The sequence below is a fragment of the Loxodonta africana genome, chromosome 9, assembly GCF_030014295.1.
Source record: "Loxodonta africana isolate mLoxAfr1 chromosome 9, mLoxAfr1.hap2, whole genome shotgun sequence".
NCBI classification, from domain to species: Eukaryota; Metazoa; Chordata; class Mammalia; order Proboscidea; family Elephantidae; genus Loxodonta; species Loxodonta africana.
In genome coordinates this window covers 15,723,903-15,737,271 of record NC_087350.1, presented here as the reverse complement: position 1 = coordinate 15,737,271, position 13,369 = coordinate 15,723,903, and the positions used below count along the sequence as shown (strand labels likewise).

General features: G+C 49.6%; 2 protein-coding genes across 10 annotated transcripts in view; one reads left to right on the top strand and one right to left on the bottom strand.

The window, feature by feature from the left end:
* The window catches only part of CENPP (centromere protein P), a 383,426-nt gene extending 379,475 nt beyond the window's left edge, over positions 1-3,951 (top strand). Inside the window, exons 6-8 of one of the 2 annotated variants that reach the window (XM_064291079.1) lie at positions 2,436-2,515; positions 2,879-2,970; positions 3,681-3,808. In XM_064291079.1, the coding sequence (XP_064147149.1) occupies positions 2,436-2,515; positions 2,879-2,970; positions 3,681-3,808 (300 nt within the window). Of the gene's footprint in view, positions 1-2,435; positions 2,516-2,878; positions 2,971-3,680 lie in introns of both variants that reach the window. The other variant, XM_064291078.1, reaches the window with a different exon arrangement.
* Positions 3,952-3,975: 24 nt separating this feature from the next.
* Positions 3,976-13,369, bottom strand: part of IPPK (inositol-pentakisphosphate 2-kinase) — a 78,566-nt gene continuing 69,172 nt past the window's right edge. For all 8 annotated transcript variants that reach the window (XM_023540225.2, XM_010600644.3, XM_003421089.4 and 5 more), the window contains 2 exons: positions 11,569-11,648; positions 3,976-7,153 (listed from right to left, as the gene is read on the bottom strand). In XM_023540225.2, coding sequence (XP_023395993.1) covers positions 6,928-7,153; positions 11,569-11,648 — 306 coding nt within the window. In that variant the 3' untranslated portion in view covers positions 3,976-6,927. The remainder of the gene's footprint in view (positions 7,154-11,568; positions 11,649-13,369) is intronic.

Sequence of the window (13,369 nt, the reverse complement as noted above, 5' to 3'; positions counted from 1 at the left end):
TCACATGCTGTGCCTTCGCACGCTTCCACAGTTGTTACTAATCTAGGGGGACCTGAGGTTTAAAAATCAACCAGTGCTTTCCACTTAAAACGTTTAGATACACATTTTCTCACACAATTTGTTTTGCTGAATTAGTAGTTCCATTCCTCTTCAAGTACTAGCCCACAGCATTTGGTTTGGAATGCTTTTGTATTGGCTGTATTTTGGTGTTTTGTTCCATCGCAGGGTCTCTCTCTCTCAGCGGATGGAAGCGCTGACCTCACACAGGGAACACACTAACCGCTGTCAGGCTGGGGCCTGACAAACAGCGGCATCTCTGTCCCCACAAGACCTCATCTGCCAGGAGCTTACTTACCTCAGTTCCACCTAGCATCCGCAGCCCTTATGAAGGCCTCCCTCCTCTGAATGCCTAGCAGATATGCTGACCCTCACAGTTTAGCCCTGGGACCCCTGCCTGCGGGATCCAGACTGGTCATTAGGCTGGAAACGTTTTTAGATGAAGCTCTGCAAGGGTGCCGTACTGTCCCTTCATACAGACCCCAGGTCTCTGAGCAAACAACAAGTCAGTCAACAGACGAGGGAGGTCAGAAGCAGAGCTGTGGGGCAGCAGTGGTTCTGATTCTGGATGAGGTGGGTGTGAGGATGGCCCAGGACTGTGGTTTGACTGAAGCACCCCTCCAGGCCTCCATCACTACACTGGGCACCGTGAAAGGTAAGTGCCCGTCGCAAAGAATGTCGAAACGCACACTGAGTCTGTGGAGACGCTGTAGCCTGTCCTCATAAAAGCAAAAAAGACAAGTTTTCTAAGAACTGAGAAGACGGCCTTCATGTCCTCTTGGTGTGACTGTGCCTTCTCCGTTCGGATTCCTGGAAGCAAGTATTGTCATTATTGTTGTTACGACCCAACAGCTGAACCTAATGAACATGCCAGTTCTGGTATGCTAGGCGTCCCCAGGTCGTGCAGTGAATAATGTAAACAAGCAGGCATTTCCAAAATTAGGTGCGGGTGGAGGGGGGGTCCTCCCTTATTGTTGCAAGCCTAGGAGTTTGTGAAATTTAACTGTTTCCCTGTTTAGGGCAAATACTTGTGAGATCCCATCCTGAAGGTGACTCTTTCCAAAGCATGGGTCTTTGAGACAGCTGCTCCCTGAACCAGGTTACCCACCTACTGCACCTCCATTGGGAGCCAGGCACCATGCTGCGGCTTGCAACGTGAGCTGACCCAGGATGTCCTGCTCCATGCCAGGTGCCAGGGACAGTGTCTCAGGTGGCAGCACGCTGGGCAGGAGCCAGTCTGCCCCACCTGGAAGGTGGGTGGGCCCTGAGGAGCATCCGACAGTCACGTGAAGATGGGCAGGACACGAGCATCCACTGAGGCTGGGAGAGCCCAGAGGTCGTTACAGAGCCTCCTTCTGAAAGGCTTCGTTAGGTTAAATGCTAAGTTCTGTTTTCAAACATCAGTGAGAAAAAAGGTAACTTGACAGTGGAGACACCTGGCAGCCAGCACCTCAGCCAGTGATCATCACCACCAGTGGTGAGTCAAGTTGATACCATGAGCCCTGACACATCAGAAGGCACCTCACCTTCCTCCAGGGTTCTTTTTCCAACAGCCCACTGCCCAGTTTAATCGTGAAGAGAACATCTGACAAACCCAAACTGAGGAACGTTCTACAAAATACCTGACCAGGACACTTTATAATTGTCGAGGTCATGGAAAACAAGGGGAGACTGAGGGGCTCTCAGGCCAGAGGAGACTAAGGAGACAGCACATGAAATGTAGTGTGGGCTCTGGGCAGGGTCCTGAGCACATATGGACACTGGTGTGGGCTCTGGGCACAGTCGGGACACTGGTGGGAGCCAGGAGGAGTCGGAGGAAAGCTAAGCTAACAGCTGTGTGGCGACACTATTGTCCTGGTTTTGAGATGTTGTATGCCGTTGACATCAGGGAGAACTGGGTGACGGGTACTCTACACCATCTCGGCAACTTTTCTGTAAAATTATTCCAAAATAAAGTTAATTAAAAAAAAAAGGTCCAGTGGCTGTTGTAGGGAGACTGGAGGAGATGCGTTGGACAGGTCTAAAGTTGGGTGAAGTCGGGGCGGGGGGCACAGGCCAGGGGATGCGGGGTGGCAGACAGCGTCAACACAGAGCCTTCGAGAGCAGTGCCAAGATGCCCGTGAATGAGATGGCACATATAAAATACCACATACAAAATTCAGAATTTAAAGGAAAACATGAAAAAAACTTCAAAAGTTTTTCCCTTATTTTCAGTCACATCGAACAGTATCTGTCCTGTTCCTCCCCAGCAACCCATGCTCATTACCCAGGACGTGAGCAGGGCTAAAGGACACAGAACCAAAGCCCCAGGCCGCACAGCTACCACTTCATATCCCTCCTAGCGCAGTTCTCTGTAACCGTTTCTTCTTCCCACGCAGGAAAAATACCCAGATGTCGTACAGCTCCCCGAAGGCGCCACCTCCAGCTGCCTGGGGATCCAGAATGCCAGCCAGCCAGGGTGAGTCCATGGCAGGCAGGCTCAGGGCAGCCGTGGTGGCACGCCACACCAGGGCTCCTCAGCCCACAACAAGAGTGGCTCCCCTAGCTGACTGACCAATCGCCTCCCTCTTCTCTGACCTCTCCTGCGGCTCCCATGGTGGCCGCTGCCCCACCCAAGATGCAGGCTATGTCGGGATCCAGCCACTGAGGCCTCCGGGCCTGGGCAGGAAGGACGGGAGGAAGCAGCCCTTCTGCTCTGGGTGCGGGGCTGGTTGGTGTCTCCTCTCTTCCCCTAGCACAGACAGATAAGAGACGCCGCACACAGTTTGATCTTTTAATCATATTTCAAAATGCACTTAAAAATGTATTTTACCTCTTGCAGATTTGAATTAGTAATTGTTTGGAGGATACAAATAGATGATGAAGGGAAGGTTTTGCCAAAGCTGGATCTTTTAACCAAAATCCCACAGCAAGGTAATCTGAGATTGTACACAGGGCTTGCAGTACAGATGTTCTCAGGTAGCTTCTGAACGTGCTAGATGAAGTCTCCCACTTCTTCCATCTGAGGAGCCCTGGTGGTGCAGTGGTTAAGCCCTCGGCTACTAACCAATGGGTCAGTGGTTCTAAGGTTCTAACCCACCAGCCTCTCTGTGGGAGAAGGATGTGGCCATCTGCTTCTGTAAGGATTACACCCTTGGAAACCCTATGGGGCAGTTCTACTCTGTCCTATAGGGCTGTTATGAGTTGGAATCAACTCGATGGCAGTGGGTTTTTTGGTCTTTCATCTAGTTTTAGATGGTAAGAATCAAAAGTTGAAAATCTCATTTTTACATGTTTTTTATCTTTATCAATTAAAAATATTTTTTATCAATAATCACTCAAAAAAGCATGAGGGGGAGGAGATAACCCCTCAAAGGCCCTCTTGGACTGAATGCACGAAAGGACTATTCTCTCTTCACTTCTTGCACAGGGGGATGGGCCCTTCCTTGGCCACTCCCTACCCCTCTTTCTCACTCCCCACCCCACCCCCAGTGCTTCTTATTCCAAGTGGCCCCTCAGGGGAAGGTGCTGCCTCAAGCCCTTGATGAAGGCTTTTGGTGAGGCCCAACCCCAGGAGTAAAAGATACTAAATCTAAAAGCCGGTCACTTTGAAGTTTCTTACCTGGTTTGTGTTTTCTTTATAGCCCTGGAGCTGGACAAGAAGAACGTTATAGAAAGTGCCCCTCTCAGCTTCCGCACCCTTCTAGGAGTGCTTGGAATCGAAGCCTCTCTAGAAAGCCTGATAAAATTATTTTTCAACACAAAAGAATGACTAGTTCACAAAAATTGAACACTTATGAAGTAAGATTGTGTACTCGCCAGTTCATAATTTTATTGAATATAAACATTTGCTATTTTCCATTTAGAAATCATACCCTTAAAACATGCTATCTATGCAATATGGCACATATATAGAAACTGTCATGACATGAAAAATAAATACAGCTATTTAAATACAAAATGCCAAATACAAGTGACATGTATAGTGTATTTTTTTTTTTTTTAAATAAGCTTGACATTTTTAATTAGAGTCAGTGGACCAAGAGTGACTGTGCCTGGAGAGGTTTTGTGAGCACGAGCCTGGGAGCTATGGTGTGGGGCACGGGAGCAACATGCTGACCTAGCCTCGTTCTTAAAACATCTCTCCACTTCCCAAGGGGAGACGCTGGGCACTTCAGGCCTTGGGTTGTCCCAGGCAGCCTGGGCTGCACTCACCTCCGTGCTTTCTTCAGCTGGGAGGTGGCAGTTGGGGCATTCACAGCGCCCCTCAGCAGATCCCCTGACATTCACTTAGTCTTCACACAAAGTGGCACTGCTAACCTTAACACAACCCAGTGAGGCAGCAGACAGCACTGTGTCCTCCCTCCCCAGCTGTTCCTCCAGAGGGGGCACCTGCTCCCACCTCACAGGGCCTAGGTTTGAATGTGCTGTGATAATTGTGACTGCCCCAGCACCTGCACCACCCATTTAAATGTTGTTAGAACCAGTAAAAATGTACTGTTTGCAAACACGGGAACTTCACAGATGAGGGAGGAACCCTCCAGCTGCAGTCTGAGCAGCACAGCTGGCCAGAGGGTCAGGACCACCCAGCAGGACATGCGCGCCCCAGGAGGGCCGTGCGCCCACACACAGCAAATGGCCTGCAGCAGGGGACAAGGCAGCTCCTTGAGGGGGCAGGTTTCAGTTTCTCTTTTTCCCCAAAAGAGAGGGGATAGGTTTTAATACTGCTCAGTCCTGCTAGGAAGTGGGCCCCTGTGAGGCAGTTGCTTGCACGGACAGCGGGGTGACATCCCCAGCCCTGGTGGGAGGCTGCTGCGAGGACATGGAAGTGGCCCACCCCCAGGCTCAAGGGCACACCCCACCACCTCTGCACAGGGCCTTTCTGCACAGCCTGCAGCAGCCAGGCCACCCTGAGGTGCTCCCACGGCCCAGGCCTATAACCTGGACAACCTCAGGTTAAAAAAACACAAACGAAACATGGAGCAAAGGCTCATTCAAGTGCAGACATCTACAGCCCTTTCCCTCCATGTCTTATCTGGGTTCTCTAGAAGAGCAAAACCAGTGAAATATATGTATAGAGAGAGAGAGAGAGAGAACTACTTCAAGGAAATGGCTCACAATTGTGGGGGCTGGCAAGTCCCAAATCCATGGATCAGGTGGCAGGCTGGAGACCTCTGCTGTTGGCTTATGGGGTTGCAGGGGCTGGCAAATCCAAAATCTACAGGTCAGGCAGCAGGGTGGAGAGCTGCAGGCTTACATCCCAAGAACCAGAGGTGAGGCAACAGGGAGAGTGCAAGGTTGAGAGAGAGGGACAGAGAAAGTTTTGCCCAAGTATCTAATTGTATACCGAAGGCAGGCCACACCCCCAAGGAACCTCCCTTTCAACTGGCTGACCACATCACATCATAGAAGGTGACTACATTATATTACATTACAGAAGAGCACCCAGTCCAGTGTCTGCCACACCACTGAGAATCACAGCCTAGCCAAGCTGACACAAAACATTAACCATCACACTCCAGTATCTCCAGAGCTGTGTGTCACCCTGAGCCTGAGCAGGCTGCTCACCTGTCCGGTGGAGTCTGCACACCATGTGTGCACCAGAGCCAGGTGTGATGTGAGACCTGAGGGAGAGAGCAGTGAAAGCATCCACCTCTGAGAGAAGAAGGAAGAAAGAAGTAAATACTAGGACAGAATTGAACAACAAATTCTAGAAGAGCTGGCTTGGTTCAAACAAGTGTAATTCTCAAGTTATCACAAAATTTCCCACAAAAATTTACAAACAGCAAAATATTTTCCTCATTTTTCATATAATCCCATGGTTTCACTAATATATTTTGTTACAATAAGCCTTTGTTAGTCCCTCAAAATGATGATATAATCAATTTGTACACCCAACCATAGAAAAAAAATGACACCAAGACCCCAACAGGGTTTCACAGCAGCTGTGCACACTGGTGACCACCAGCAGGGCCTCTGGGCCACTGCCAGGGGCACTCACCTGCCCACCAGCCCCAGCACAGAAAGAGGCCCACAAAGAAACCAGAGCGGGTAAATGAAACACATCAGAATGCCCAGAAAGACAAACATGTCAGCAGCCTGCCCCGGATGCCGGCCCAGCCGGCCCCCAGCAGCTCTACCCAGTTACATCTCTGCTCCCACTTCCTACAGCAGCAATTTCAGGTGGGAAAGAATATACCGTTGCCCTCCCTGACATTAAAGAGGGAACTGTTCAGCCAACACGGTGCAACTGCTTGACAGAGGGGTGGCCCTCAGTGAGAGTCGCTGCACTCCCTGCTGGCCCAGGCCGCCAATACGTGACTCCAACCCCAACTCCACAGGGATCCTGAGTCTGGCCCGCTCATGCCGACGCCCCAGCTGGCACACTCGCTCTGCAGCAATGGGTGGCTCGCACTCAAAAAACCACCATGTGACTTGGCTGAAGAGAAGTTCCAGTAGTATCCATGTGTTCTTAAACATCCAGCTCTAAGATGCATGGGATGACTCAAGCTTTCCATGTTAGGCGTATGGTGGCAGGAGACCCAAATCTTGGGTTTCAGTAATAAGGCTTTGTGCATTAGACAACGTGAGCCTGGTTGAGAATGAAGAACTACCCAGAATGTCTTCACGGCGCTTTTATAGAAGCTTGTTTTAAGAACGTGAAAGGCATTCCTGGGAAATAGCACACTGCAGGACTCACATCAATACATTCCTTCTCCTGGAAGACATTTCTAGTGCTATTCAATTCCATGTCTGTGAGAGGCAGCCACACTTCAACAAAGGTTAAACAAAAACATTCACAGCCAAAAGTCACCCAACACAACAGAAAACAGCTCTATCATTAGCCTTCACATTCTACGTTTGAGTTCCAAAGACACTGCAGGAGAAAAGTTAGACTTTGTGCAGAACTAGTGTGCAATCCTCATTTCCTGTGAATCTGGGCGGTACGGCAGCGGCATCCTTGGCGCGCACAGCCTTCAAGTAGTAGCTGACAATCTTGCCATCCAGCGTGTACTGGTGAGGAATGCTCTCGTAGGGCTTGAGGTCAAGGTCCAGCACAGACACCGAGAAGGCAAGGCGGGACTTCGATGAAGGGACGACAGCTCTTTGACCAGGGCTGGAAAAACAAAATGAAACATTAAGACTACACATACCCTCCATGCCCTGCACCCCAGCTCACAGGCGCAGCCATGCTGGGCACAGTGCTGTGTCTGCCAGTGGTGGGCACACACTCAGGGAAGCTTTGCCAGCGACCACTGCAACAAGCCAGCAGACTTGGACTTGAATGAGAGATGGAAAGCAGTTATGTAGGATATGTGTTTGATTTCCCCACATCCTGAGCCAGTCACTTTCTTATAAGCCAAGTATACAGAACAAAAAACAAGGAAAATGTAGGTATGGACATTCAACAGCTTGAGATAATGAAAACAGACTTCTCTTCAAGTGCCTTTTCCATGTCTGGGAAGAAACTCGTATCCGTTGACGCTTTCCACTTTCGAAGAGTAAGGTTTGGTTTTGTGTTTTAGCTCTCAAATCATATATCCACAGTGCTTCTGTATTCTGTTTCTTAGGACTTTAGTGCTTTTTTTTAAAGATCAGAATACTCATATGCTTATAACAAAATACTAACAATTACTGACACTTAAAGACACCTCAGAACACTCCTGAATCTTGCACTAAGCTTGCTCTCCTCTCTGAACACACAGAGAACATTCAAATGAGCAGTTAAATAAACAACATAAACTCAGGTTAACCCACAGGAAGTACTCTGGGGTCACAGCATCTATACACTCACCAGCACACTTTTAGATTTAGACAACATTATTAAAAAACAAAAACACCAATTTCAAAAGGTTCTGCCCGGGAGTGGGAAGGGGGTCACTAAGCTTTTGTGTTTCAGTGATGCTGCTCGAAGGCCCAGAATTTCAGTGAGAACGGTCTCTGGCAAATTCTTGCTCCAGAATCCTGTTTATAGGAAAGACAATCGATGGTTCGGTTACTCTCTCCCCAAGAGGAGAGTAACAGTGCTTTTACGAATGGAGGAGTCAGGCTTTCAGCTGGCCCTGGCCCCCTAGAGAGTGAACAGACCTCTGCTGCCCGCTCGCCACCTGCTTGGTCAGGGCCAGTGACCTGCAGCTCCACGCGGTCAACCATGATGTCACCAGCATTCAACAAGAGTTGAGGTTTTTAAAGGCCCCTCAATTTCCTGTGTCAAAACCATGACCTAACAAGATGACATACAGACAGGGGCTGGAGGGGGCTGGCTTCCTGCCCCTCCTGCACATCCGTCTCCTCTCAGGCACTGACCAACTGGGAGGGTAACCAGGGACAAGGCCGCCTGGGAACAACGACCTGAAGGCAGGCTGAGGAGACCAGGGCTAGCAGCCGGCCACCTGGGCTGGGCTCTGAACAGGAAGGCAAGAGGAGCAGCGGGAGTTGGAGCATAGGACACTGAGGCCGCTTGTGCGTCGCTGTATTTCCAAGCGGTGGAAGGGTTCTCCCAGGGCTGGGAGGGAAATGTAGCTGAAGACCAGACTTCTTTTACCAACAGGGTAGAAAGAGCAAAGTAGACTGGAGACATCTTTGTTTCAGAGGGTGTGATGAGTGTGACTGTTAAAACTGTTAGTGAGTTGCAGATGAACGTTAATGGGTGTAAACGTGGTCTCAGGTTTAGTGTCCGAGGGATCAGTGAGGACACAGATGATGTCTGAGTGTTTGCCCCTGGTCTGTCTCTGGTTTTGCTGTGACGGGGACAGTCTCTTTCTGTAGGGAGGTATAGGATCACAGAACCTTACCACAGGGAGGAAGCAGAGTACTTACCTTGCCCTCTAGGGTCACATTGATCTGAATGCCCAGCCCAGGCTGTCCCAGGCTGCTCCACTGGATGAAGGCAGCACCCAGAAAGCCTTCCTCAAAGGACCCAGGGGCCCTAATCTTCCAGCCCTTTCCTGGGCATCCTGCTTTCAGTGGTGCCTCAAAATGGTACCCAAGTGCCACAGGACCCTTGGTCTGCATGCAGTCCCCGGGGAAGGAGGTTTGCCTGGAGAAGGGCCACCGGAAGCACGGGAGCCCCCGGCTGACTGCACTCACCCTGGCAGTCCATCTCACACCTCCGGGCTACATCCTCTTCTCTGTGGGTGGCAGGGGAGGGTCTGCGAGGTAGGACTTCTGTCCTCTCCACCTCCTGCTACATCACACCACCTATCTCTAGGCAGGAGGCCATTCCTTCTATCTCTCTCTGTCTCCTTCAACACCAGCCCCAGGTCAGGCTTTGTATGATGTGGTCTCTGAGGTGACCTGAGTCACCGCTGCCCCTCCCTGCAGCCTGCCTGTACATGGGGACCTGAGCCCACAGCCACCACCATGCAGCAGAGGGGCTTCCTCAGGGCAGGTTCCTCCCTGTTCTCGTCTTCTTTAGCACCATCCTCAACTTGGTCATGGGATCCAAAGTCTCTCTAGTCTTAACTTTCCCCAAACCCAATGTGCATGTCCGACTGGCAAAAGTTTTCTAACTCAAAGCTTCTCTGCTCAAGTTTTAAAACATTTTTTAACATTTCAAGATTAAAACTAACTTAAGCCAGCATCCACAGCCTGGAAATACCTCCCTGGTCCCTTCTTTGTGTGCTGCAGGGCCCTGCTGACAGCAGCTCGGGCCCTTTCCTGCCTATCTCACCTCTGATGACTTGGGACAGTTCTCATGATAATGTGTTAAGTGGCAAAAACATGATACAAAATTATATATAAATAAGCAAATAGCACATCACAATTTAACCACTTCCTTCTTTTTGGACATTTAGCCTGTTTTCAAATTTTTCAAATAAAAACTGCTCATCAAGGAACTGCCAGCATACGGCCTGGAAGTCCACACCCAGGGCTGGGTACACTCTTGGGTCTCATCCCCTTCACACTCAGGGGCTGGGGGGGGGGGCAGGTGCAGTGAGGACTCGAGACCTGCACGGAGGGTGCCAGGACTGCAGGTACCTGGAGCAGTGTCACGCCCTCTTCCTGGGCTCTTTTAGATCCCACCTCCTAGCCTCTGCCTGACCTTTTTGCAACCTCATCTGAGCTCCCTTTCTATCTGCTTCTGATTCAGGAAGGGTGGTGGAAACGTCTCACCTAACAACACTAACTCAATTCTGCTTTAGATCTTTAGAGGATATGACAGGAGCTTTCAATGAGAATGAACAACTTTTTTATAAGTTAGTTCTGCCCTATCAGTCTCACAGTATCTCCTGTCAGAAAGTGGACCATTTTGGGCCTGCCAGGGAACAGAGCCTCCCGGAAACTGCTGAGTTCAAAAGCATTAGGAAAACGAATGGCCGGCAGCCAGCAACAAAGGTCATCTTGACCCAGGAAAACATGCAAGATGAGTCACTGGGAAAAACACAAAGCATTTAATAAATACTTTGTGTGGAATCTAGCACCTCTGGGTTCCTAGGTGGTACAAATGGTTACTGTGCCTGGCTGTTGCTAACCAAAAGGTTGGAGGTTTGAGTCTGCCCAAACGTGCCTCCAAAGAAAGGACTGGCGATTTACTTCTGAGAAATCAGCCACTGAAAACCCAGCTGTAGCACGGTTCTCCTCAGACACACTGGGTCACCACCGATCGACTCAGTGGCAACTGGTTGGCTGGCTGGTTGAAGGTCAGAAAATAATTTAAACAAGATAATACAAAGATGCCATTTAATTTCCCTGAGGAGATGATCAGGTTCATCCTTAATTCCAAAACAGGGGCGGAGTGGGGAGCTGGACAGCAATGACGAAGTTCAGGCTAAAAGGGGGTGCTGGACAGCAATGACGAAGTTCAGGCTAAAAGGGGGTGCTGGACAGCAAGGACGATGTTCAGGCTAAAAGGGGGAGCTGGACAGCAATGACGACGTTCAGGCTAAAAGGGGGTGCTGGACAGCAAGGACGATGTTCAGGCTAAAAGGGGGAGCCGGACAGCAATGACGATGTTGAGGCTAAAAGGGGGTGCTGGACAGCAATGACGAAGTTCAGGGTGTTAGGGGGTGCTAGAAAGCAATGACAATGTTCAGGCTAAAAGGGGGTGCTGGACAGCAAGGACGATGTTCAGGCTAAAAGGGGGAGCTTCTACAGACACCGTCCATTCTGCAGAAGAGGAAGCAGGAAGACGTATTGTCTTAAAAGCCTCAGAGTGACTGAGATGATATCAATATCGAAAAGTCATGCTAACCCGGAAGAAAACCGTGAAGCAAGGCTCAGGGGGCCCCACGGCTTTGCAGACATCATCGAGCCTGGATGGAGGACTTGGGGCTTTCTTGAGAGAAAGGCGTTTGCACCACAGTATCCAAACAGCTTCTAAACCCTTGGGCTATTTCCTTAGACAATGATGGTAAATTTTCAATTTAACGATCCCTTTTAGTTTTTTTTTAGTTATCCTCCATCAGTGGCTTTGGGACTGTATTACAAGTTAACTGAGAACATCTGTTAGACCCAAGCTGGCCAGTGCCCCAAGACCATGTGCTCACAGGGTGCCCCTCCTGAGCAGCGAGACCCTGCTGCCATCCTTACCTTTCATCCTGCAGACAAGGGGAGAGGGTGATCATGATGGAGCAGTCCTTGGCAGTCATGGCCACACGGTACTGCTGCACCTGCAGAGAAGGGAGATGTCAGCAGCAGGCCGCACACCCCACCACCACCAATGTGGGACCCCACAAAACGTCGTCTCCGGCCTTCACACCTGTCAAGGCCGAGACCTGGTTTAGCTACAGAACCTGGGATGGGGTAGTTACGAGTGCAGTCAACATCAAGCAAGGAAGGTCCTGGGGCAAGAAGACCTTGCACATGTGCCCTGGCCCCAGAGCACCAACCAGCACAGCCCCAGAAAAGGCATGTGGATTTCCAAGCTCACACAGCAAGGAGCTACCGTCTGCCTTTGGAAGAAAACCAGGGCTTCTCAGATGCTGCAACGCCATGCCAGTCCGCCAGCTGGCCACACCAACAGCACTGAACGAGTGTCACTCCACACCTTCCAGAAGGAGGCTCAGTCAGGCACTGCCCAACCAACGAGATGTCACAGACCACCTCAGTGTCCATCAGAAGGAGCCTCCTCAGTACACGAGGTCACACCCACGTGTGGCATATTGTAAAAATGCCACCATTCCCCACACTGTGCGCATGTTAACTCACTCACTCCTCAGGCACCAAGCACTTTACAGACAAGGAGATAAAGAGAGACGGCAGGGCGGGGACCCACACACCAGCAGTCTGCTCCAAAGCCATGCCCCATACGCCAAGCTGCAAGCCCCGAGGCCCCTGCTCACGTGAGCCTGCATGTGCAGATGCAGACACATGCGGCTCTGCCGAGACGGCCGCCCAGCCCCCCTTTTTTCTCTGGACGTTCATGTATCATTTGAATTTTGTTTAGGTTGAATAACGTTCACTTTTTCAAAAATAAACTAGTCAACTATAAACGCATTAGGCTTTAAACGTTAACTACTGGCCTCCACATTTGAACTGAGGACAAGTCGTAGCCTCTCATCTCCCTTTTACTCATTCTCCTCAGTTTCATATAACCAGGAGGATCTGTCCTTAGGAAACATATCCAAACTGTACCTTCAAAAGCTCAGGACATTATAGGAAGAAGTGGGGAAAACCCAAAGAGTGGGCTTTGCTCAGGCCGCTGACTGGTTCTACCTGTCCTTTTTTCTGGGCCTGGAATAGCCTTTTATAATAGGAAGGAATCAGCAAGTCCTGTGCTTACGCTCTATTCAGTAATGTCAGAAATCAGTTATTTCACATAATACACAAATAAATCCAGTTCAAAAGGATTGGTTTTTAAAATCAAAAACCAAAGTATAGGAGAATACTTATTATATTATGTCCTTAACATAGGGTGGCCTTCTGTAAGCAAGACACAAAACCCAGAAGCCATCAAAGACTAACAGATCTGTATACCTAAAAACTAAAACGCTTGGACATGATACAGTCATAATTCAAAGGCAAAAGACTAGGAAAAAATATCTGTAACACATAACAGGATCAGCATCAAGAATCTATAGAGTGTTAAAAATCGACATAAAGAAAAACTACTATCTTAGTTATCTAGTGGTGCTATAACAGAAATACCTCAAGTGGATGGCTTTAACAAATTTATTCTCTCAGTCTAGGAGGCTACAAGTCCAAATTCGGGGTGCCAGCTCCAGGGAAAGTCCTCTCTCTGGGGCCTTTGGGGGAAGATCCTTGTTATCAATCTTACCCAGTTGAGGAGCACAGGGACCCCGGGTCCAAAGGACGCGCTATTCTCTTGGCTCTTGTTGCTGGTGGTATGAGGTCCCCATGTCTCTCTACTCACTTCTCTTTTATGTCTCGA